Source organism: Gobius niger, assembly GCF_951799975.1.
Source record: "Gobius niger genome assembly, chromosome: 14".
Classification (NCBI taxonomy): domain Eukaryota; kingdom Metazoa; phylum Chordata; class Actinopteri; order Gobiiformes; family Gobiidae; genus Gobius; species Gobius niger.
Window position 1 is genome coordinate 23,911,325 of NC_136865.1, and position 27,365 is coordinate 23,938,689.

The window sequence follows — 27,365 nt, forward strand, 5'->3', positions numbered from 1 at the left end:
AGTTCAGCTTTACCCAAATCTAGAAGCTTCTGGACTGAAGTTTACAGCCTCTAGGCCCAGTGCCTTATTTGAAAGCTAAGACCAACAGAACTGATCTTAACTGATCTTTTTCCTCCCGTTGTTACTGTTTCTCTTGTTGCTCTTTTATTGCTTTTTTATGGCGTTTTTGTTACAATGTTGCCACTTTTTGATGAGTTTTTGCTGCACTTTTATCCTTTTTTTGTCACATTTTGCTCTTTTGTTCTTTGCTCTTTAGTGTTTTTTGTCAGTTTTTTGTTGTACTTTTTAAATTGCATTTTTGCTACTTTTTTCCCGCTCTTTTATGGCTTTTTTGTCACTTTTTGATGCTTTGTTTGTCGTGTTTTCATCCTCGTTTCCTACTTGTTTTTGTCGCTATTTTGACGCTTTTTTTCAAGAAGCTTTTAGATTTGGGTAAAGCTAAACGAGAGAAGGTTTCACTTTATTTTACACTACCTTGATTCATTGTACCAAACTAAATTTAGTACAATGTAATGTGCAATGTAATGTGCTCTGGAACAATCTGTAACTTGTATTAGTACTTTGTAGGTACATAGTGTACACGAGACCCTTAAGGTTAGGGTTATGTCTTATTACATTATTACAAATACATAGTATTCCATTGTGTATCTAACCCATAGGTAGAACTTAATACACATTGTTACAAAGCCCATTACATTGTACTAAATTTAGCTAGGTACAATGTATCAAGGGTAGAGTAAAATAAAGTGTTACCTAAGATAAAATGAGCTCAGTTCAGGTGGGGGTTAAGAGGTTAATGTATAAAGTTTTAGTGCCCAGTGCGGATGTAGAAAAGTGCTGTATAAATGCGACCATAAATTGTCACCATCAAACACCTCGTGATACTGTATTCCCATAATGAATCATTTAATGTTAACTTTCAACGATAAGTGTAGAAGATTGTTCTTGTTTACTTCAGTCTCAGAAAGTCACCTTTTGTATGACTTGAGTGGATTATTCTTTGTGGGATGCACACTCATTTTCATGAAGGCATCGTCCTTGTAATATCCCGGCACATAATTATTGCATTCTCTCTCCTTGTAACGCCGTGGCTTTCCCCCGAACAGATGAGAAGTTGATGAAGAGGCGTCGGGAAGTGCAGAAGGTGCAGAACAAGAGCGGTGGGCGTTCATTTAAGGAAAAAAAAAAGAAATATCCTGCATCTCCATCTGCAGCTGCTCTGTGCCACCCCGAAAATCAAGCACGCATTCCTCCACTTAGCCTGAAAAGGAGGCCCCTTGGGGCTCATGAATAACCACTAAGACCTGCCACTTTACCAAACAAACTGCCTTGGAAAAGTATCACAATAAACCAGTCAATGATTCCTCGCTTCCTCTTCTTGGTCACTCGCACACCCACGCTTTGGCACGCTAAGGCTCTCCTTGTTGCTACCAGATGCTTCCTTGCCTTTGGATCCTTGCTCATTTCCTCCACCCTCACAGCAGAAGTTTGGCGAAATCCGGTGATCCGTGAAAGGTCGTGAGATCTGCCAAAACCGGGGCCTGGTGGCGTCGGTGTTGGCACAATATGGACCACAGTTGTTGCCAGTCGTCTTGAAAACCAAGAAAATGTCATGCATAGACAGCCATAAAGGAGCGTGACAAACTTTTTCAAATGGAGCAGTGAAGGAAACGTCAGTCTTAGCCAGTTGGTGGGAACTGGGCAAATCTGGCCCATGTGCCAGGAAACAAGGATAATTTGCACTATTTGGTGAAGCTATGCCAGGAAAACCAATCCAAATGGAATAACTTTGGCATCAAATTTCATGCGGTTTTCATACAATTTCTACAGTTTAGGGTGCTGAAAACAGTTACTGCCTAATAGTGAAACAAAATTGCAATAAGGGACAACACATTGGGTCAGTCTCATATCCAAATAAATCAAAAGGAAAGCATCTAGAATAAAAAGCTGCGTTAAATCAATAAAACCAATGTATTTCTACAAACCAATGCAGGACAATCATGGGGCTAAATACAGAGCACTTCACAGCATCTGCGTCAGAATATGAACAGTAAACAGCATTTCTAGTACGTTTATATTATGCCAAAAACCGTTTATGTTTATGATGTGAAAAGCCTGGGATCATGTGTCAAACAGTGGTTGAGAAACAAGAGACATGAAGTAGCAGCCATCTCTGACTGAACCATATGGAGAGGCCTCGCTGTCAACAAGGCTCAAGCACCCTCTCTGTCTGGAAGTGGGGCAAACGCTCGTTCAATAGGCCCCCTTTGGAGAGCCCGAGGGCCGCCCAAACTTTTACACCCCGACAGAGGGAGTGAGCCGAGGGGCATAAAGCAGCGCGACGCAGCCTCCCCGTCAGCGTCTACACCGGGCTGCCAGATATGCCCCGGCAAAAACCCCCTTTCACTGCGCGGAGCCTGGCCCTCTCGCTAACACACATTCTTCACTGACATAATGCTTTTTTAAGCTATTGGCCTGCTTGCACCACCAGCCCCTCCCTCTCCTCAGCACTGACGTCTGCCCCCTTGTTCTCACCCACTTTTGGAGCAATTATGCCTCGGGTAAGAGGGGAAGCAAAGGGGTTAAGGACGTGTGCGCAGGGAAATCAAACTTTTCAATTTTTGCTGCTCAGTAAAGGTAAAGTGATCATCCAAATTCAACCTGGATCGACTCAAAAAGATAAAAGCAGCGATTAGAAAGGTTTATTGACACATCGTTAGCCACATAGCATAATTGCCTAGATCATGTTTCAATATAGATGACTTAGGCATTTACGCTATATGGCTAACGATATGTATGTTTTTAGCGATCAGACCCCGGCAGAAGACATCAGATATGTATGGATGGGCAGGTTAGAGTTGGAGATGTCTTCCCCTGGAGCCTGGACACTGGCAGTAGTATGAGGGAAGGATGCGGCAGGGAGAGCCATAGACAGAAGAGGCGGAAACGGGGTGGAGGTGGGTCGCAGCACAGCTGGGAAGTGAACGAACCATGAATGCCAGAGACTTAAAAGCAGAACCGATCACTGGTAGGCTTCATTTCACCAGGTCACCAAGCAATAGCCAGATATAACAGTGTGAATAACGGGTTAAATTGATTGGGAAGAGGACGGACTTCAAGCTTGGACCAAGTATGACTCGCTTTAGCCAATCACAACCAAGTCTCAACACAAGGAAATGGAAAATGGAAAAACAAGGTGATGGAAAATGGATTATGTAAAGAGAAACCAAAAGCATCAATCATCTTTTTGGACAACACTGTGTGGATTATAGTCAAGGTGAAATGCATGTGAATACAATAAGAACAGTATTAAGTAGTATGTGAATGCGACAATGGCTGCTATGCAGTTCTCATAGCAGCGCCGTATATGTTGGAGTTTGCAGAATGGTCTATTGCCGTCATAAAATCTACCATTCTGCAGAGCTATAAAAAACACTGCCTCTATGTTTCTTTCCATCTCCTTTGCTCTCGCTCTGGTGGAGGTGGAGTCCTTTGGGACACACAGGACACAACAAAACTAATCACATTCCCCCGTATTCATTACTTGGAGATTTCTGAAATATTTGGATTTTATTTGTACTGTTCTCCAGTTTCCAAATCGGGCAACTTTTGGAAAACCCCAGGACAACTGATGGCTGACACAGAGAGTCTGAGTCTAATCTAAATAACCATAGAATTGGGTTGGAGTTTCATCATATGGGCAGGAAAGGCCATACATGGGCAAAGATCCACATAACCACACAGTACAGTGAACATTTGATACTTTTTCTTTCTTTTTAGTTCTAAAGCAAGGATGTGCATCTCCATAAACCCTTCACTCCCAGTGGCGTGCAGAGTACTTCCTGTTCCCACGCCGGACAATGATAATAACAATGGATTACACTTGTATTGCAATTTACAAGCCTGTGTCACAACTTCCCCAAAGGGCAAAGCAGGCAATTGCTTTGAGCGCAAACAGTGGCAAAGTGGTGACAGGATACGTACATCCAAAGACAGTGATAAGTGTCAAAATCAATGAATGACAATCCATCCATCCTCGGTGCCTGTCGTGGATATATGGCTGTATTTTTTTCCACCTCACCGACTTTCAAAGATGAGATAAAGTTGGGGAGCACCTGACTGGAGTTAAGGCCCATTGGACTAAAGGCAAATCCCCACGCTCCATAAACCGCGCGGCCCTAAACTTACTGCGCTTTTGTTGTAAAAAAGATAACCACCTCCGGCTGGATTGACTCACGGGGAAAACCTTATCACCCCAGTTCGCCACGTGAGCAAACGGTCCAACGAAAGCAGCACAACTACAGTCATCAAAGAGGAAATGACCTTATTTAGAGCAGGTTTATGGCACTGGTAAAAGTAGTAAAGATGTGACTAACAGGGCTAAATGGATACTGGAAAGACTTGATACCGTTTTTTATGTTTGTAGTGAGGATAAATGATGGACGTGTGGATTTATTTATGTAGCAGCTACAAGTCTCACTCTTACTTTGCCCGAACTCCCATCGAAAGACCCCCCCAAACGAAGTCCGTACGGCGAACCTCACAACTAATTCCAACTGTCTAAACTCAGGACAATAGCCTCCGCCTCGCCCGGCTCTCCCACCGCGCTGACCCGACGAGCCATCAGTCAAACGTCCGTCCTGATCACCTGAGGCTCATTCACAAAACTGTCTGCTCTAATTGAGTTTGTAAGAGTCCCATCAGCTGCTGCCTCGGCCTCCCATTGTCTGCTCTGTTCTGCGCTGCCAGAGTCTTTCAAAGCCACTTCTCCACCTGTCCGCCTTAACTGCGCACATCACTGTATCCGCTGCAAATGAAGCACATTGTGGAGTGACAGGGACGAATCACAGACTTAATAACTTTTCTGCCCCTATGGATTTTTTTTTTGCCGCTGATATTTCTTTTGTGGTCTTTTATTTTGCTTCCGAGCAAAAAAAAAAAAAAAAAGATTGGGGTCTCGGTATAATCTCTCAACCAGAACCACATTCTCATAAGCCGCTTTGAAAATCTTTAGAGCACCGCATTGTCGAATCTATCTTAATTTTATGTCTGAAGTATATGCTTTAGGAGACGTTGGTGGCGTTGATGGGCTGCATATAAAAAGGGTTTCGATCCTGGATGTGTGTGCACTGCAGTTTGAACCAAATATTGCTTCTAAAACCTACAAATGCCAATCTATTAGCGATCATACCACTCCATAGCAATATTGTAATAAGATATTAAGCAAATGTTGTGCAGCCTAAGTCAGATTCAACTCTGGCACGTTGTTGTTGTGTCCTTGGGCAAGACTCTCCGGTCACAGAAAGTGGCTGGTTCTGACAAGAATGAAATCAGGTGAAAAAAACTTGCATAATCCTCTCTCTTTTGATGACCTAACAGTGGAAGAAAAAGCTGCTAAAATGCTCACAATAATAAAAAAACAATTTTCAGTGACAGAGACAGTAATGAGAAAAATGTTGAGGCCTGTTCTTGAGTCCGGTGAGCAGCAGCGGCAGCAGCGGCAGTGTTGTTCAGTCTTAGTGGAGTAAGCAGGTTGTAATGGAGGAAATGAGCTCCCGGGCCGGACCTCTGCTGTGTTAATACGGCCATTGATTTTCATTTGGGGATCCCTTCTGGCTGATCAATCTCCCCGCTGAGAGAAGCTTCACTTATCCATTTGCCTGGCAACGCTGAGGAAAATACAGTTTTACACCGAATACCGGTATTGCAATATTGTGTTATATTGCTTTCTTGCACAACCTACGAAAACATTTGACTGATGGATGCGGGTTAAGATGGTAGAGATTGAAGGATTGTTGACTGGATGGGGTTGATTCAGTTGATGATGTATCACTTCTGTCTTTAGAAGCCTCTTTTCGCTCTTGTACTCAAATATGAGACTAGATAATCAGACCTGCATGGGTTATAATAAAGGTTTAACCAGGAGGAAGAGGAAGCTTCAGAAGATAAATGCGAAACTACTCAATGAATCAACCCAGTCCAGTCAATGCAATTTAAACATCGAATCATCCTTAGTCATAGTACTGTCTAGTCTTTAGCTGTGCATCCTCCGAGTCTGGTCTTTCTTGCGGCCGAGTTAACGTCTGGCCCATCCCCTCATTATACTCTGTCCGCCTCAGACAGCAGCCCCCCAGCAACTACCGCAGCAGCAGCACCTCAAAGGCCAGGGACAGGAGGGGGGGGGTTCGAGGGGTGTAGGGGACTGCTTGGCTAGTCCAGTAATCCCTGAATGAATGTGGGTCAGCGTGCTTCGGCACTGGGCGCAAGGGAACAGACAGAGAGGTCACAAAGCCCCCCCCCCCCCCCCCCCCACGTTTCAGAAAGAGAACACATACGACGGCGTTCACAGCGACCCGCAGACAAAGATCTGAACACAACCGGTGGGACAACAGAAGAAGAAACAGAGGCAGGAGTTTGTGCTATCACTTAACTCATCAATGGCTGCTTTCTGTGTCAACAGGGGTTGCCACGGTGACCAGCTTTTCATCAGTCATAACTAGGGTGACCACCTTCAATAGTAGTGACGTGAAGGGACAGATATAAGAAATTGGAACTTGCATTACATGAAGATAAGCACTGAAGAGTTTTCTTGGCCCAATTCACACAGATGGAAACAGGTCACAAAATATTTTAATCCGGAAAGTTTAAAAAAAAAACCTTCAACATTCAGAATGTTCAGAATTCACTTTGAGAACCATTCTTGCAGCTGAAATGATGAAAAATGCTGAAAAGGGCACAGCTACAAAATGTTAAGTTGGAAAAACACATCCATTTATACAGACATGTGCATGTGCAGGAAATCAAAAACATCAAAGAGATTTGGCCCAAATTTTATACCACTGGAAGACAAAGCAATATTTAAACTCGACACAGCGAAAGACGAAAACGTAAAAACGCAGTTATGAATCATTTAAAATCAGCATCTCGTACACACCCGGGCACCCAAAAATCAAAGAGCCCCAGTTCTGCCGCGTTGGATTGAAGCTAATTATAAACCGCATCATTAACATTCTCCATCACACGCTGCTACTTAAACCGAGAAGGAGCATCTTGCATAAATATTCATGATTTATTAATACGAGAGCGCAGAAACACAAACAGAGGAGGCTCGAGGAGTGACACAGTTCAAACTGAAGCAGCGCTGGAGGTGGCGAGGTGGTGGCGAGGAGTAGTTTGAGAGATACTATCGGACTGTTGAGCTGGACACGAGAGCTCCAGCTCCTAATGCTGTTTTACCGAGATAAGGCCCAGCGGAAGTGCCTGCTTTACTCACTCGGTCAGTTCATGGTGAGTCAACAAAACTGAAAATACTACCACTATTAGACGCCAACTTATACGGGTAATAAAACAACAGACCAGAAAACAGACGTCCAACATTGGGACAAATATAGACACTGTGGTTTCTTCAAAGGCCTGTTTTGGCTGCACATCTGTAAAGCTGTAATGGCTGCCTGTGGGGATGCACCGATACCACCTTTTCTGAAACCAATACGAGTACTTTGATTTAAGTATTTGCCGATACCGAATACAGATACGAGTACAAGTTGCTTGCTGCTTACAAGTACTACTGCTATTTGGCCTCTTTTTGCTTTACTACAACTCTGTGGATTTTCCCATATGTGTGTTTTGTGGACGAGAGCAACTGGTTAGTTTTACAGCTGAATTAAGTCCCTATGGGCATAAAGCGATTTAAAGGGACTAGACAGAGTTTGAAAATGTTAAAATCATGTATTTTCCTCCCCCTACATGCTCCAGCAATGTCCTAATGTGTAGAATGAGCTCAGACCTATTCACCACAACTGCCTCTAAAATCCTGCACCGTCACTCAAAAAGGTATTAATTCAGGTCCGAAGTACCATCATGCACGAGCTTAATAAAGAAATTGCAGTTTCTGTATTAAGTAAGACCTAAGGTGGCAGTAGTGTGCATAAGAATGACTTCCATGTAGTTCCCTTACAGATAGTCTGTAAGTTTGCAAAGTGAAGAGAGATAAAGTGAAAGTAAACAATCACATTCCTCCCTTCTTGGACCAAAAAGCCACTCCTAGTTTGCAAAATGAGGAGAGCAGGACAGGTCTCAAGCTCCCGCCCCCTCTCTCCTGATTGGTCCTGACAGAACGGTTCACAGAGAAAGCTCGTCTCATTGGTCAAAGTGGTATGCCGCGGTTTCTGATTACTGTCCGAAATCAGCCAAGGGAGGGACTTTAGAGAAGTTATTATTATTTGATATTACTTATGTTACCTCAAGTTTAAGACCCAGGCGCTTACTTGTATACAATCTATTACATTTTGTAAAACATTTGAACTTACAGACTATCACTTTAAGAATTGCAAGAGCCACAAGCCGCTAGCTAGCGACATTAGCTGCTCGTCTTGTAAACACTGCAGACCCAGCGCTGAGCCATAATGAAGACGTTTCACGCTGGCTAAATCCAACATAGGCTTTGATTTAGGGAGTGTAGTCGGTAAAAAAGTCAGCTCGATGTGGAATATTGTATTTCCACTGAAGATTTCTCCAGTTTGTTGCTCTTTGTTTTCCTCAGCTGAGAGGAGCGCCCCATAGAAGTGCTGCACGTCGAGTGGTATTGGTTTCTAGTATCGGGACCACATTAATGAGTATGAGTGCAAGCATGTGATACTGCAATCGATTAAGCCCCCATGGAGTAGAATAAAGGCAGTTTATTGTACTGGAAAGTTTTTGTACTACACTGGTAACTTTTCATGAAATCCAGCCCAACCAACCGGCCAATCGTCCCCATGACCTTGCCAAGCAGCTGCCTAAGTAGCTAAAGTGCAAAGTCAATACCAGTCAACAGAGCTGGTTAAGTATAAAATCAGGGAATGATGACAGTGCTGTAAATCCAGAGAGAGAGAGAGAGACTTAACAAAGACCAAATAAAAGAAAAAGATGTGCCGCCAACCTGTAATGGAGCACTCAGCAGTAGCAGCAATAATGTACTTTAAGCAATTGACTGTAGTCCTGACATCTGCACAGTGCATTACTGAGGATAATGTAGCGTAGGTATGCAGCCACTTTAAGAGTAATGGCAGACACCTGAAGGTCAGTCCACAACAGAAAACTAATTCTATTGTAATATGGATATGAAACGGAAAATAATAATGCAATAAATACAATCACAGCTCATTCAAAGTGTCTTTAAAGAGACGGATGAAGCTGGATTCCTGATTCAGCAGAAGTTGCGAATGCATGCTTTCGATACTGCGGATATTCTGCACTTGTTTAAAGGTGCACTATATAACTTTATAGATATGTAAAAAAAAATATATATATATATATATATTCGTGACCTTTATTTGACCTTTCAGTGACCCGGCAGCTGTATGGGTGGTCAGCTCAGCACCTTTACTTTCCATCCCGGTGTCTCCTATGATTCCTCAGGATCATTTCATTTCAGGTTTTTTAGGGTATTCTGTTGGGTTTTCAGAATGCAATGTACAGTATACGTAACCATGGATACGGTTCAATCAGCAGTGCAAATCTAACAAACAATTGATCCTGGAGCGCTCTGTGCTAATGCTAATCACCCAAACATCTTCAGGGTCACTAAAAGTTCGAACACGCACTTTACGCAACTTTTTTTTTTTGCATAGTGCTCCTTTAACATTAAATTGTAAAAGCTAGACACAAGGGTTCAACGATTTAGTTTTAAACTGTACAAAAAATCTCAAATAATCTCAATAATCTCAATCTGGATTAGAAGATCAAACATAATACAACTCTATGGAGACCGATTACAGTATTACATTATTATATTATATTATTATTATTTTTAAGATGAGATGCTTGTGTCCAGGGTCTACAGCATAAAGCCAGAGTAATACATAAGTAATACAGTAATACATACAAAAGGCAAAAAGAAGAGTAAAATATATAAAAAGTTACATTGTTAGCACTTAGCATCAAACTGAAGCATCACGGGTGAAGATTTTTCACCAGAGAAACTAATCTGTGCCCGAACAAGCTAAAAACCATTCTGAAATCTTTGAAGGATCTAAAGTTGCATTACTTTTTACATGCTTTTACAATACTTTTTGCAAATGCACACACTCATTTCCTTCCCCCTCAAATAACCTCAACCAAAGCCACCAAAGGCTTTAAATCGTACCACTGAGAAGCATTGGCCCAGACAGTGTGAATACATTTTCTGATTCTGATTGTTACCGCTGTGTGAAAATCAATATGGAAGCTTCCGTGTTCAGTGACCTCCTTTTAGTATTCTATAAGATACTGTATAAGAAAACACATCTTCTGCGTTTTCCGATTAATGTTGTTTCCTCCTCTGCCTCAATGAGCTTGTTAACTTGGTTGACAGCACACTATCTTTAATTGTTTCGGTCTGAATTGAACTCATATCGACTGGTGCTCCCTCTCGTCAATATAATGGACATCTGTTTGTTCCTGTGGGGGGCCTGACACAGAGACAGAGTTTCAACGCAACAGAATTCGGGCCCCGAGGCAAAAGGAGCAGGAGCACAAGCTTCCACTTGAAACACTTAACATGACAATATGCCGAGAGGTGTTTGAAGGCTGCCAAATAGCGTCAATTGTTCTTGTAATGCCGAGATGGGAGAGACTGCAAAACCGTACTCAAGCAAAGGAACTGTTAAAGTGATAGTCTGTAAGTTTGCAAAGTGAGGAGAGACGGAGTGAAATGTTTAACCAGAAAGCCCTTCTTAGTTTGCAAAATGAGGAGAGCAGGAAGAGAACTTTCAAAAGTAAACGATCAAGCTCCTCCCCCTCCCTCCTGATTGGACCCGACAGGCTGCTTCACAGGAAAGGCTCGTCTCATTGGTCAACGTGGGAGGATACTAGAGTCTGATTACTTGCTGAGATCCAGGAAGAAGGGACTATACAAAAAATTATACAAATATATTAATACTTACTTTACATCAAAATGCAAGACCATGTGGTTGATTTTGCACATTTTACATAATTTGTAAAACATTTGGACTTCCAGACGATCACTTTAATGATGATGATTGAACGAGAAGCAACGCATCATCGATCGCAAGTGAAACTGAACTGCTAATAATGTAAAGAAAATGAGAATGTTAACACTAAATGCATGCACCATTGCTACAAAACATCTGATATGAACTACCACTTCAAAGACTGCCACTCAAATTTGGGACCGACCGGCTTCACAGAATCAAAAGTACTTTCCAAAATACATAAACTATTGTACTACTGAGAAACCAAAAGCAGAAGAAGCAGATCTCAGAGGGACTTTTCAAAAACCACAAGGCAAAAGGAAAGCATAGACAGTATTAAATAAAATGTTTTTTTTCTTCTTCTTGCTTTTAAAAAATTTAAGACATTTCCCTGATATTAAACGTTTGAATTGTCAGTGGCGTAAAGGCGTTCCAGTCGGGTCTGGCGGCGCCTTTGTCAGCACTCCTGAACCCTGTCTGGATAATGCGGTCGTGAAAGGCTCTTTTCATCAGCGCTTGGCCATGGAAGTACAGCGGACCGACTCCAATTCAAAGCAAAGAAAATCAATCGAATAAGTGCGGTAAGTGAGAGCAGTGTGTGGGTGAGAGACAGTGCACAGATACCTTCGCTTTAGCTGTGCCCTTAATGCTGCATTCCTTTCGCATTCCTCAGAGGTCAGGAAGTCGCGAGGTACGGAGAGACAGATGCGCCGGAGAAGTGTGGCTGTGTGGGAGGAGTATCGATTGTAAACAGCGCTACTTTGTGACCCGAGTTTGTTCGAATGGACCTTTTTCGTTTTCGTTTTCTATGTAGCCCACACCACTGCTGCAAGATAGGAGAACGGTGCTGCGTTACCTCCAGGTTTAATTATGCATTTTAGCTGTAAAATTTAATTAATCACCTGGCACAGCACGAAAGCAACACCTAAGAGCAAGGTCAGTACACAATCTGGAGAATACAGTAGGCACCTGTTCTTAGATATAGTGCATGCATACTGTCGTTGAAATATTTCTCATCGTACTTAACATTTGCAGTTTCTTATTTGTGTTATTTGTGTTAGAAAAAGGGACAGATTATAATTTTTGAGCAAGCTGTAATATTAAAGGGATATTTCAGGATTTTTGACATAGGGCCTCATTTACTAGTTATCCAGAGTGTTGCTGCTTTCTGGAGATTTTTTTTTTGTAAATTATGCAGTTCTTATATTTGAAGAGTTAAGTGGCGCTAGGCTAGTGCATGGCTATGGTATCAGTTAGCCTGCATTAAAAACAGTCTGCACAGTGCACCTGAGGCAAATCACTTAAAACACCAGACTAACCATATAAATGTCCGTGTCCATAGAACAATTTTGACCGTTTTGCATTTAAAAGAACTTATGCCTGAGCAGCATCAGCTTCGCGGTTGTAAGCTACGCGGCGGCGGAGTGATCTGCTAGAAAATAGTCCCTCAAAATGTGGTAATTCATGTGATGCAAGGCCAGTTACATTCCAAAAAATTATTCTATCGACACAGACATTTATATGATTAGTCTGGTGTTATAAGTGATTATAAGATGCACTGTGGAGCGGGTTAGACTGTTTATAATGCAGGCTAGCTGATACCATAGACATGCACTAGCCTTGCACTGGCCTAGCACCACGTAACTCTTCAAATATAAGAACTGCATGAATCTCCAGAAATCAACAACACTCTGGTCAGGAAAATGGGGCCCTAGGTCAAAAATCCTGAAATATCCCTTTAAGTTGTTGAGGAATGGTAGAAGACCCTGCAAATGCTCTCCATTCAGTGGCAGCAGTGGCTCAGTTGGTTACGCTTTTGTATTGTCATCTCACAATTCCTTACTGATTTAGCTGATATTGCAGGAACCACATAGATTACACAGCCCTAATATCCATCTGCGGTTGTCATCGCATTACATTACAGCTGTTTTTGGCGGCGCTCGCTCTCTCTCTCTCTCTCTCGGTGCTCACAGCTGCTCTGACAGGCGTGCACATTCCTCTGTCTGAAGCGCAGTGGCTCCTCCAGGCATGGCTCAGGTCGGCAACAGGTCTGCCCCGGGACAAAGAAAGAGGATCGCTGCCCCAGGGACCTGCCGCTGGAAGGGTTTCATTTCACTGACGGAGCCAGTGACTTGTCCGGGCACAGTTCTCCTGGGGGGGGTGACGCGGTGCGCCTTTGCCACAGCTAAAGTTCGGCGGGTAAAAAACTTTGGTGTTTGTTGCTGCGAGCTGGTTGACATAGCAACAGAGGTAAGGAAAGTGGTAGTTTGGTGGATTTGTTGCTACAAGAGTTACTGGAAATATCGCTGTTGATTGATCAGGGACAGTTTTCTTTACACTTGCTCCAATCCGCGCAATTAACTCTTTCTTCTACACATATTTGCTCTTGGCTATAGCTGTTACAGGCTTGAGCCAAATGGCAGTGCGAGTTCATTCATTTCTTCCTGGCTTTTCCAACTAGGAAGTGCAGGTGTCTGTAGCTTATCGCAACATCTACGGCCAATGCGGATAACTCTGGATAACATTGTAACACGGATGACCATTTCTGACACAATTTATGATTAGCTTTGAGGTGTTCTGCTATAGTCTATTAGGAACCTTCCTGGTTTCTTTATTTGAATTGGGACAGTGCACATTAAAAGGAATAGGTCACCGTTTTTACATACTGAAATATGTTCTTACCTGAGCTCAGACGAGTCGATGCTTACCTTTTTGGTCTTTGTGCGTGCCCTCAGTCATGCAAAACGACCAAAGACGTTGTTAGCATTTGGTCTCTCCCAATGTATTCCTATAGCTCCAAACGGGTTGAAGTTGGAAGCTACCAAGCTCTTCCACGGGCACGCACAAAGACCAGACAGGTACGTTTCAACTCGTCTAAGCTCAGGTAAGAACAGTATGGAAAAACGGTGGCCTATTCCTTTAATCAACATGTGTTTTGTATAACATGTAAATGTGCCGGAGTTAGCCATGTAGGCTAATTTTCATCCGTTCATCTGTGTTAAATAAATAAATACTTAATGTAAAATCCCCACGAGGAACAGGGGAATAAAATACCTAGGTTAACTGTACTTTTACGGGTGTTATTATGTTAGTTAGGCGAATAATGTATAAACAAAACTTAACATGAGAAATGCAGTTACTGGTTGACTCATGGGCTTCTTAGTAGACGAAGGCCAGTGATGGTTATCTTTACTTCTGAGAAACTGCATTTCTTGGACAAGACACAGTAAATCGAATGCACAGAGTGTGACATACGCTGCAACCACCAAAAGTTTCCAAAACCCATTCAAGGTCCCACTATGAGTCAGGCATGATCTGCAGTGGGCTACGGCGGATTTATGCAACAACCCAGGCTGCACTCACGGCATCAAAAGGTGACAGGGTGGAGAGGTAATCAGGTATATTGTGTTTCGCATGTGGAGAAATCACATGCGGAATCAATGTCGGAGATGGAATAACTAACGCGCCGCAGTATTGATCTAAATAAATCAAGCATGAAGGCACTACCGCTGGACGGTTAGAGGAGAGACTGAGAGCACAGGGCATGTGTCAGTCAGAATAAGCAGCCTTATGGTTGCACCTTGCTGTGGTGCTTCAAACGTGGTACCAGGCATAACCACGACCAGTTTGAAGCTAAAATGAGAGTTAGGAAAAGAGCTAAGGAAAAACAACCAGCAAAATCTCCTGCTGATTCAAGCATTTAATTGAGAACCACTGCTTTTATTTCCCACCTTTGGCAATCACTGTATCTGCACATTTATTTACCATGGAACAGTGCATATTCATTAACATAAGGCCATCAAAGTTTGCATGTAAATATGCTAGATTTAGCCTTAAAGCTAAATCATTTGTTGTACCATATGGTTGATATTTATGTAGGGCAACAGTTGCGCTTCGTTGATGGGGCCGGAGGTCCATTTCATTTCATTGTACTGATTCCTAGAGCGAAAGGAGCTTGGTTTAACATTATTCCTTAAATCCAAGAGCGGAATAAGGCAGAGTTGAGATTTATATCCACACTCCTGAGAGAAAAACCTCAGGGAAAGATTATGGAGATGATGACTGTCCTGAAATGAGTGGTATGTCTGATAATGGATGATATCTCTGCGCTGGTGACATGGGGCTAAAGGTATTCAGTGAGTGAGTGAGGGAGATAGAGAAAGCCAGAGAAAGATAGACAGAGGGCATGTTTAAGGGGAGAACGAATGACCGGACAAGTGCATGCATGCAGAAACCATCTCTTTGCATTATTACTTTCAGTGCGAAGTGCTTCTAAAGTTCACTTCAAGTTCAAAGAAAGTGTCTGTGTCTCGACCCCTCCATATTTGCGGTTAAAACATACTTCTTATCTGTCTGATTGATAGGATGGAAATATGCAGGGGTTACCTTTCCTTCGCCCTGGCCCCTTTGACTTATTGGAAGCACAGGCATTCACTCGCTCCCGCACGGGAACAATGCCCACAAGTGCTGTTATCACATGTCGAAGTTTATCTAGGAGTTTTTTTTTAGAGGCAGTGGCTCCGCAGGTAAATAATTGCAGATGAATCGAACGTCATTCAGGGAGAGGTGAAGCTGACAAAAGAAGCTCCTAATCCTGCTATATTATATAAACATCACAATCCTCCACGTGAAGCTTTTTTTGTAGGGGAGAGATTGCCGGAAGGTACCTCTCTGGCATGTATGGGGCATTTCATGCATTCAGAGCAGTGACAGAAGCAAGATGGTGCTAGTTTAATCCACAGAAATATCATTGCAATGTTTGATTTCAGCGTCTGACTAAACGGAGCAGTGGCAATGAGGGTGAAACAAGAAAGTGCATGCTAATCCTTCAGCTAAGAAATCCTGATCAAGGTGCAGGCTCAAGATCCTGATACAGGTCCCCCGGCGCTGCACTGTGGTCGCCCAGGGCTCGAGACATGTGGCCCTGAGGCACAGGCTGAATGACGGGCAGAGACTGATTTCCTAACAGACAATAAAGTCTAGCGCAGGGATCTCCAACCTATAGCCATGGGAGCTACCAGCAACTCGCCAAAGGGTTTCTACATTTCTACACACGCTTTAGATGCATTTTCTTTCAGAACATGATGAACACAATCTACAGACATTTGGGTCAATATAATAACGGACAAAACTGCAGTCCTTTTCTTTGAAATATCATCTTGGAACTCCATCGAAGTCACGTAAAAGTAGCTCACCGGGTAAAAAAGCAGATTATTGTATGGTTCTAATGTGTGGCAATTTGAGCAAGAATATGTTGTTTGACAGTCCATAGCAGTTTATTCATTTAAATGTATTAAATATAAAAAGCACAAATCGAATCACAAGTGCAATATTTGGTCCCCAAAAAAACAATTACTTATTTATTGGTTATTATTAATTATTGGTTTATTGTCAAAATCTTGTATCCCTTAAGAGGAAACATAAAGGTATTCAAAGTGTTACCAAAGGAATCATTCTGTCTATATCGATTTCATTTGTGAATAATTGAGAAATCAACAATTCAAAGAGCTTGGACTGTGGTATTATTTAACCATCCTCAAAGCTATACCCTCACCATTAAAACATGCAGACAGCGTAGCTGCATTCTTAGCCTTTAACTCCACTTGTTGCTCCTGCCTTTTAGAGATTGATAGAGTTAGATCTTTGGCTCAGTTATGCCGGGACTTCGCGTGGCCCAAAAGCCCTACATCCCATAGACGCCGGTTCCCCTTTTAACTAAATGCCGTTACGCTCCAAATTGGCTCCCACTGAAGTGACTTGCCTCGGAGTCTCGTGTCAGTCGGTGGAGTGAAGTGTGCTACATTCAAAACGGTGCGCACAGCTGCTGAGGTATCATTCATTTGCACCTTGACAAAGTTGCGACCTCCGATACGTTTCAAGGTACTCAAAAGTCCCTTGGGGTCCGTGAGCAGACGATGGCGCTAACTCCAAGAAATTAAGAAGATAATTAACGCGCCTTGCGACTGATATATTCACAGCTTGGTAATGCAAAAGTCAGCGCCAGCGAGGAACCTTTTAAAAGCAGGAGGTGAGCATTTAGTCATTACGAGGTCACCCGGTAAATTGGATCTCTATGTTTCAAAGCAAAACTCCCACGGTAAACTTTCACTTAAATTGTGTTAAGTGCAGGGCGCAAATAAGACATGTCTGTGCATATCTGAACACAGGCTGAGGAGCAGCTCCCACTGGGGGCGGCAGAGAGAAGCAATAGTGGGTCATGGAGATGAGAAAGTATTAGAAGATGTAGACAGCTGCTTAGAAAATTATGCAATATATAAGTAAAGGTCAAGGCTCAGTAATTGTACTGAGTGCGCAAGCATAGCAGAAGTTACGCCTACTACCACTTCTACTACACTACACAACTTCTATTACTTCTAGAAGACAGAATCCACAACCGATGCACACTGCTCTATATGATTTCATATATAGGGTATTTTACAATATCGGGCGATATCTTGGGAAAGAGCTCAGTCAGAGCTTTAAAATGTGCCTTCCCAGGACTTCTTAGGTCTCAGGGGGGCGGAGAAACATCATGATAAAAATTGGTCACAAGTTTGTACAACTACTGTATACATTTTATGTTTTATACTTAATAATTTTGGAACCATCAGAAATAGAGACTTACAAACTCCCTCTGAAGTACCTAAGTAGGACTATTCAGCGCCCCCTGCTGTCACAGTTTAACACTGACACATTTATATTCTAAAACATTTGGCCAAAAACCTTTAGTATAATAATTCATGTTTGATTTGTAGCCTATTTGAGAGATAAAAAAGAAATACTGAAAATATTGGCCTATATATCGGCTATCAGCCATGCCAACCCCCTTCACATCGGGACCGTTTACTATTCCATTGCCTATTACTACACTTTTTCTTTGTGACAAGAACTACTGCTACTGTTCTACTCACAAACCGTTCTAAGAAAACCGTAAATTCACTCGCGCTAATCCTGTGCTGCTCGATCCCAGACAGAGTTCAGCATCATCATTTTTGTTGAAATTACACAAATAAATAAATCGCTTTATCCCCAATTGCGCATCAGACAAATCCAAAATATGATTAAAACACAGATTACGTTTACGCAACAAAAGCGTCATTTAGGATCTGCCAATTCCGCCCTCTGATCTCATCTCCATCGGTGGCATGCGAAGCTACCAGGAGGAGCCTTTATTCTTTGACTGACGGCGAGATATTTCGAGCGCGTTCATGTGACGCTGAGAAAAGATGCGAAGGTTTTTACTATGGCATGTCTAAATCTGAACTAATGACCCACCCCGGCCCTGCAATGTGACTCCTGTTTCAGCAGCCAATGGGAGCAGACGGGGGCAAAGACTAGTCGTGTTTATACACAGTTCAAAAGGTCGGGAGGTGAGTGCGATTAAACCAATCATGAGTCCAGGTGGGAGTGGATGCCTTTGGTCAAGAACCATAATCAGTTTCCTTACAGAGAATGAACGCCAGTAAACTAAAGTCGAGAGATGATTCATGAGACATGTCCTGGAGTAACACAAATATTTATACCACCAGAATATCTCTCCGCCCCCTTCCAAGTATCAAAGAATCAAATTCTGTCTTGGCCGACCGACTCCTATGTAAGCCACACATAGATGCACTATTTCAACATCGCGAACGCTCTCTGCAGGCATTTAGGTAACTATAGCTCAATATTAGAAGGAAACTGCATTCATTTTCTTTCTTTGTGTTGAAACATCACCCTGACCGCTCACTGTCCAGAGCGTCTGAGTTCTCTGACATTTCTTTTCTGAAAAGTAACTGCCGATATCTACGAAGCATCTTCTTTAAAACGAGGCTAAATCAGGACTAACCCAGGTCTGAACAAAAGAAGGGAGCAGGGATTAACCTACAAAAATCTAGGCTTACATACCCTCTATTGATCAAGCCCGAAGCAGAGCTAAACCAGGACTAAACCACAACTAACCTCAACAGTTATCTATACCTCGAGTTCAAAATGACTCCATACCATTAACCAGGCTGTGTGATTTTGCAAAGTAAGCCTACAGTGAGGTATGGGAGCTATAACCCACAGCAAACAACCGTCAGCACACTTCCACTTTCTGAAGCTTTGTTTGACATCGGAAAAGTGTGTTTTCTCTGGCTCCATTAGCAGCCAGGCGTTTGCTCCCGTCTCCTCCATCTACTCTGAGATTATTCTGCGTGGCTTACCCTCTCGCCCCACAACAAGAAGCTGCGTGATTCTAATCCCAGACCAGACTTTCTGTGTGGAGTCCGCATGTTCTCCAAGTGTCGGTGCAAGCTTTCTCTGGGTATTCCCGCTCCCCTTACTGTCAAAAACATGCTGGTTCAGTCGTCCCATGGTGCGCAGTGGCAGCAGCTCAAGACTAAACAGCATCTTTTCTGTGTATATTAACAAATAAAGCACTTTCCCGAACAACCTCCAGCATTATAACATTCCTTCCCCATTTCTATTGACCTATAAAGAAATCGCTCCCTGTGTGACACCTTCACTCCTATTCAAGGAATCCCTCTATACTTTTATGAGGTATTTATGGGTGATTTACTCCCAGCCGTGTGAGGGGAGCAGACAGGTGTAGCAGCATGCACAGGGACGGCACACTGAGAGCTTAAGTAACTCTTGTACCAAATTTGTCCTGTTCCCACGCAGCTCTATCACTTTCTGTGCGACCAGTGCCCTTTGACTCAGCAGCGCAAAGTTTAGTTGCCGGCGTTAAGAGGTAAAACTATGAGAGCATTGACCACAGCAAGCGCCGGCTTAATCAGACTATTTTAAAGCATATGGGATTTATGGGGTATTCTGAATGACATAATCTCCCAATGCCCTTATTATGGTTTTGGATTAAGATGGGGGATTTGCTCTCACTCGTTTCAAAACACCAGCCGAGCGGATGGAGCGGTGAGCGAGTTGTCATCAGCAAAATGTAGCCAGATCCTATCTCGAGCGGAGGGACTATTGATAAACTATAACGGGTCTCATAGCGGCACGCGAGCGGGAATGGAAGGAGCGCTGAGAAGGTAAAGGTTTACTGTTACGTTAATGCAGTCAAATTAAAAGCAGAAAGAAGTTTAAAAAGAAGTGCACCTAGCCTATTAAAGACTACTACACAAATGCAAATACCACTATCCCGTGCTAGTAAATAGGAAAGGGCGATATGGCCTAAAACGTATATCACCATGTAAAAAAGAAATGTCTCGATAACAATATATTTGACGATATAGTTGATAATGGACAAATTACTTAAAAAAAAAGATTAATTCAGTGATATTTTATTCTTTTTTTTTTACTAAATACTAAATTCCTCGTAAATATGATCTACTCAAGTAGTGTACATCCTTCATTTCATTTTCATTTTTAAAGTGATAGTCTGTAAGTTTAAGTATTTCACGAATTTAATAGATTGTGTATAATTGACCGTCTGGGTCTGAAGTTTAAGGTAACGCAAGTATTATTAAACAACAATATTTTTTCTAAAGTCCCTCCGTTTGCTGATTTCAGCAACTAATCAGAATCTGCGGGACAACACTTTGACCAATGAGACGAGCTTTTCCATGTGAACCGGCCTGTCAGGTCCAATCAGGAGAGAAGGGGGAGGAGCTTGATTGTTTACTTTTTTGTTAATTTTGCAAACTAGGAAGGCCTTTACTTTCAAATTTCACTCTATCTCTCCTTACTTTGCAAACTTACAGACCATCACTTTAAGCACCTGTCCCCTTGTTCGACAATCAGTGTTTACGATGTTAAAAAGTGATATTGCGATAACGATATGCGATACGATACGGCCCACCCCTACTAGTAATGCTGATCAGATGTGATTATAGAAAAGATCAATTTACTCAGGTGAGAGTGCTTTTACTTCAAAAATGATATTGCTTAAGCTGGAGCAAAATGTACGGTGTGATAAAACCCTATAGATGTAGGCTACAGTGACATCAAAAAGTTACCCATGTACTTGAGTAAATGTCATTGAGTGCTTTACCTACAATGTACCCAAATGGCACTGTCACTATCACCACAAACTCATTCCATACTATTATTTCTCTGCTACCACAATGAACTCCTCAGTCATTCCAATTCATAGGTATATGCAATAATGTTCAGTCAAATGGATAAACCTGAAATATGCATTAATCTGTTCATAAACTGACCCATTCCATACCTGTCCGGCAGTTGCCTAATGAATGGCCACTGTAACTTAATAGCCTAATAAAAGAGAACGCTGAACCAACTTAATCCATAGATGCTGAGTAGTGCCCCTTACTTACTTGTCATACTCGGCGTTGTCCTTGTCACAGCGCGCGTCCTTGTGCTTCTGCCAGTCCTTGCCGTGCTTACACGTAGTGAGCAGCACCACGTCCTCCGCGTTATGGACGTGGTATAAGGCATTCCTGGTGTCCGAGCCGATCCCCGTCAGGTAGCGTTTCCCCTTAAAAACCAGCATGTACTTTCTGAACGGCGGTATGGTGTTGTACTTGAGGAAGCCCCTGTCGCCGCCTGTCCTCGCGTGATCCTTGGAGAACAGCGGGATGGAGACGTCAAAGTTGGGCCTGAAGTTCTCGGTGCTGATGCTGGCTTTGGCCAACATCGCCTGGCCGATGTCAAACCCCAGGTCTTCCGTGTAGTCTGGCCACGTGCCCGAATATAAGTTAAATATTAGGTGGTTCCTCCCGTCGTTCCACAGGGGCAAGTTCTGGATCTTGGTTTTGAGGTTGTGGACGTACTGAGGAGAGAGCTGGTCCCTGTCCAGTGTGTCCAAACTCAAGATAAACAAACACGCTTGCCCTGGGTCGGACGTGTAGAACCTAGAGCTTTCTATTGAGGCTAAAATGTTCTGGTAACTCTCTGAAATCTTCTCCCCTTTTTGCTGCGGGTAAACATAAACTTTAAATCCAGTCTTTTGACACAGCGAGTGGTCGAAACAAGACTCCATGCGGCACCGTCTCCCCCTGTAAACACTCGTGTTGACGTCCCTCTTCTGCCTCGGGGATATGTGCACGTTGTACTCCTCCGTGTCGGTCCGGTCCTCCCAGGGCTGCAGGGGGGATAAGGGGTCCGAGAAGTGCGGCCACGGCTGCTGCTGCTCCCCCCTCCTGCCGCCGCCGCCGCCGCGCTCATGCCTGCCCCTCCGCGCCGGTGGCAGCTCAAAGCCCAGGTAGAACAGGAGCGAGAGGCACGCACCGGCGGAGAGCAGGATCAGGTAGCGTTTTTTGGCCTGCATGTGTCCCGGGAACAGAGGCGACTTGTGTAGGAACGACGGACTGGAAGTAGTGGCCCCCAAGTTTGGCTCTCACTCGCCCCGGCCACTACAGCACCGCTCCATCCTCCGGCTCCCCCCTTCAGAGTATTCGCTTCCCAAATCCGCGAATTGTTCCAGTGCATGTGGGCGATGTTGTTAAAAGTCCTGTCCCTTGCTTCTCCCTCTGGTGAAGAGTCCGATCATTTCTGCTTCAGCCCTCTCCTCAGCGTGGGTACTTTACGCGTCTTTTCCCCCACCCCCCCCACCCCCCAGTCTCATCCACACTCCCGACTTGTGTGTGGCGCGTCTCCCCCCGGGGTAACTCACCGCACAGCAGCCAGCCGCCTTGGGAACTCTCTCCCGCGGCTGGGGTCCACTTTGCTCTCCCAGATGGAAAAGGTACGCCACCCGCTTTTGATGTTTGGGGGGGTGGGGGGGGGGGAGCCGCTAACGCGCTGGAGCAGCAGGAGGTGAAAGCCCCGGTCCGTGTGGTATTCCTCCGCTAAATCAGAGCGATTCCCGGTGTTTCTGCCACTCCATGGTCCCGCGTGAACAGCGCAGCAGAGCTCGGCTTCACAAATGTAACCTGACGAATCCCTGCATTTCGCTTCTTATTTATCACCAGCTCCACGCTCTTGTCTCTTGTGCGTAAAAATGAAATGGAAAAAGGAGCACCCCAAACAGCAGCAAGCCCGTGCGGTGAGTGGATCTGGACCACCGCGCCTCGCGCTCCTCGCCGGGTGAAACAGCGGAAGAAAATGCCCCCAAAAAAGACGAGATTCCTTGATCCCAGTGTCCAATTACCGAGTGCTCAGTTGTTCCGATTGTTAGTCGGTAACATTCCAATCCCGACACGACGGCAGCTGACGTGACGTCCCACCGCTGCGCACCCGCGCCTCTGATTGGCCTTTGTGCGGGAACGGAAGAGGCGGGACGAAGGCGATGCACCCATTCATAACCAGAGTCCTCTACATGTGCAAATCATCTGTTTCTAAAACGGAGAAGAGTTTTGGGGGAGTTAAAGATGACAGCAGCTTGCGTTTCCGTAATTGTGCTTAATTTTGAAGGAACTCCCGTTTGCATTTCTGGCGACGCTAGAAGAGAAAAATCAGATCAAGTTTTGATATTCTTTAGGAACGTTAACCTCTTAACCAAGTGCATTTTTCTACAGTTCGGCTTTACCCAAATCTAAAAGCTTGATCAGTCTAACGTCTCATTTGAAAGCTAAGACCCACAAAACGGATTGACTTTTATTGTTGTTGTTTATTGTTGTCGTCGCGTCTTTGTCACATTTTCGCATCTTTTTTGTGTTTCGGTCATTTTTTTTGTTGCTTTCTGAATGGCTTTTTTTCCCCTTGCATTTTGTTGGTTTTAGACGTGTTTTTGCCGCTTTTTTTTTGTAGTGTTGCTTTTCTGACATATTTTTGTTGCCTGTTTTTTTTTCTTCTTCACTTTTCTGTCGCTTGTTTATTGTGTTTTTGTCGCTCTTTTGTTGCCTCCTTTTTGTTGTATTTTCATCCTTGTTTTCGTCACTGTTTTGACACTTTGTTCAAGAAGCTTTTCGATTTGAGAAACTGAAGAAAATGTGCTCAGAGATTGTTGCAACAATTAAGAATTCCAAATTAAATATTCTCTCAGTGAGACTTTAAAAAATATTAATGTAAACAACTTTAACAAACTTAACTAACTGACATTATTTTGTGCAGTTTATCCCATGTATAAAGATTTTATAAAATGTAGTATTTGTTGCCTATTGGTTGATACTTAAAGCCACACTGTGTAGAATTTTACCCAAAAAATAAAACTGAAATGCAAGCATTTATTATCAGACAGATATTTTCATAATTGAAAAATGCCTCATGAATATACTTAAACAAACATGAGCTTTTGCTGTGAGCGGCTCAGCTCTCCTACGACATGAGCAGCTTTACCGAGAGTGGGTACGTCTCCAGCTCGTCTCCATGGAGATGTGACTAAAGGTTAGGGCCTCATCCAAATCCATTCTTTGATTATCCTCTGCAGAAATGTGTTGAGCTGTTGAGTCATTAGAAGTATGTTTTGCACTGATGGCAACAGTATAGTCCAAAATGTTGCGCAGTGTGCCTTTAACGTAGACATAAACAAACTAAACTTGACTATCAAACCTCATCAGCAGCCTAATATCTCACACCACTATGAATTTAGGAAACGCAGAGGTCAGCTCCAGTCTAAACTCTCCATGCTGGAGGGCTAAACCGAAACGACTCGCATGTATAGAGGGGACCCACTTGACAGGCAAATTAATAGCAGCGGAGTGCACTGGCTGTGTGTCACCATGCCTCATAAGTTCCCATAATCCTCTCTGCTGCCAGTCTGTGCCACGACGCTGCAGCGGCGAAGGGGGCAGCCTCGTTTTTTATCGCCCAATTAGCTCAGAAGAGGGCCAGTAATTAGCAGGGCTGGCTGGGACCGGGGCCAGGATCCACGCGGCTGGCACCTCTCGACGTCGGAGTGCAGCGAGGAGGAGGAGAGGTGAGGGGGTCCGCATCGACTCCTGTCCGGGATTCGGACGATTTTTCCGTGCCGGATGCCCTTCCTGTCACAGCGCCCACTGTTACTTGACTGGACTGGGAAGCAGAGCTAAGCGTGTCTCAGATGTTTGGGCACCATCTGTAATCAGTAAAGAGTTAGATTGTCCAACTCCTCCATTCCTCGTGTTATTTAAGTCTCAGAGCTTAGAGGCACATACCACTGCACAGCTGCCCCACTTTCCAACTTTCCACCACGGTTCTGTCATGTCTGGGGGATTTGTATTTATGATTTATAACTCTGTAGGGTAATGCTAAGATGATATTAACCGAGGTAGCCTAAAGTAACGAAATAAAGTCTTTAAAAATATATATATCCAGAGATAACTCTTGAGTGGCAGTGACTGTAAAAGCATTACCTCGAAGGTTAATGTGCTGTGGCAAGAGACAAAGTTCATGGCTACATTTTGGGTTGTAAAACTAAATATAGGCTTTAGCGCTCGAGAACAATGTGAGAGTGTTGGGTGACAAAGGTTAAAGAGCTGTTTGCAAATAAACCAATAAGTATATTTTTATGTAATGCTTATGAGCGAGCGCTTTGTGCATTATTCTTTATAAAGTTACACAAGTATATGCTACATTTTAAATAACTATCAAGTATATCACTCAGTACACTTCCCACAGCAAGTCAGTCTTAACATGATAGATAATATTTACATGATTATATATAATAATTATAAGCCTTGTTAGTCTTGTTAGTCACTACACATAAATAAAACCTTACACAAGTTAAATGTTGTAGTGAAGCTTAAATCGCCGACATGACTGGGTTTGGTTGAGTTGAGGACGTTTCACTTCTGTACAAGTGCTATTCTAGTTAATCAGTTTTCAACTTGGAGGAGTGTTTTTTACTTCCTCTTAAGTCTTCCTCTTAAAGCAGTACTAAGTAACTTAATGAATCATTTTCGTAGTCCTTTGTAGGGTAAGTATTAATGGGATGATTGGGGGGTCACTTTCACCTCCCCCCGGTGTCTCTGGCTAGAAAACCACAATTGCAGCTTTCCCTGCTCCGACCCGGAGTCACCAATGCACATTAATGCAATCACGAAGAAGAAGCTAGCAGGCTAACGGGCAATGCTAACTGCGGGCTAGCGCCACTTGAACAGTATTTACAGCCAAGTTTGAGTGACAGAAATTATCTCCATTGTGTAATTGGATGCACAATATCCCTCTCTCCCTTTGTCTTTTCTATCAGCGTAGTATTCACTCTCACGGACAATTAATGAGTAAAAAAAAGGTAACATGCTACGACATCTGCAGTGGTGCTTATGGCCTCTAGGGGCACGAGTTGCTTAGCTCTGCTTTAAGGAGAGACTTTGGCTATACCCACCTCTAGAAACTGTCCAGCCTTCAACTCTAATACTGTTGTAAAAGAAACATAACACAGATGAAGTCCTGCTGCCGTCTGCATTGATTTGTCATTAATAAGCACGGTACATAATTCCAGCTCAATGTTTCATACACAGACCAGACTCATTACAGAAACCTCAACACGCTGTGGAAGTCTGCCTGTTTTATAGGTTGTTCATCATAATCACTGACAGGAAGCAGCTCTGTATTTCTAACAAAGGCTTGACTGTTCACTGACACATTCTGGCTTTGTTTATCCACACACCACTGTTTTGGATGAGTCTGCTGCATTTGTGGCTTGTCCAATTTAGAAGGTAGATCTGGGAAACGCAGCTCAGTCCTTCAATTTTTTTTGTGTGTGCAATAAAAACAATCTAAAACTCCTTACCTGTAGTTACTATTCGAAGTGGCATGAAGGGGATGTCAAAACAATAAGAAAATGGGAGTGTAAAAAGATGTTTTTCATCTGTTTGTAGCAGAGACGGCACTTGGCACACTCAATTTCATTAAGATGAGGAGCTTTTGTAAGTTGTAATTTGTGTCACAACAAGACGTTCTGTCAGACGCTGTGGCACAGTCAGAGAAATAATGTCACTGATCTGTCACCTCTGTATGGAACTCCCCATTTCTCTATTTACATTTGAGTAAAAAGGACGAGGCAACTTTATATATTTAAGTGAATACGTGTCATTTTGTATTATTTGTGCTTTTGTCAACACTATGAGAACAGGACTATTTCAAGTAGTTTTTGCAGAAGTAACACTACTATGGTAGTAATAAAGTATATTTTTTTATCTGAAAGCAAGTCTCGTCACTTATCCATCTACTGCAATTTTATTTTCTTGATTGTAACAATAATTCAACATGTGTCATTGTCCGAGATTATTTCCAATGATGCCAATACTATAAACTCCTTTGAGGAGCATGAATTCCTGAGCATGTCAAAAAAAGAATTAGTCACTATAGCCCATTCCTGTGCGAAGTTATGGATTTTTAACACACTAAACACTTTGCTCAATTCAGCCACTAGGGGGCAGCTTAAAGGAAAGAATTCCACAAATGTCCAGCAGAGGGCACTGACATAATAGGAGATCAGGCTATAAACAGCATATTATAGCCATGTGGTAAATGTTCAGTCTTCTGCTCCAGGGTGGCTGTGGCTACAATAGTAACTTACTGCCATCGAGTGTGGAATGAATGAATAATGACTTTATGTAGCACTTTGAGAAACATGTGACACAGACTGATAAAGTGCAATAAGTG

At 43.1% G+C, this 27,365-nt stretch overlaps 1 protein-coding gene across 1 annotated transcript in view; it reads right to left on the reverse strand.

The window, feature by feature from the left end:
• Positions 1-22,600, reverse strand: part of ext1b (exostosin glycosyltransferase 1b) — a 189,547-nt gene extending 166,947 nt beyond the window's left edge. The window contains exon 1 of the mRNA XM_079570924.1: positions 21,215-22,600. Coding sequence (XP_079427050.1) covers positions 21,215-22,167 — 953 coding nt within the window. The 5' untranslated portion in view covers positions 22,168-22,600. The remainder of the gene's footprint in view (positions 1-21,214) is intronic.
• Positions 22,601-27,365: the final 4,765 nt, after the last annotated feature.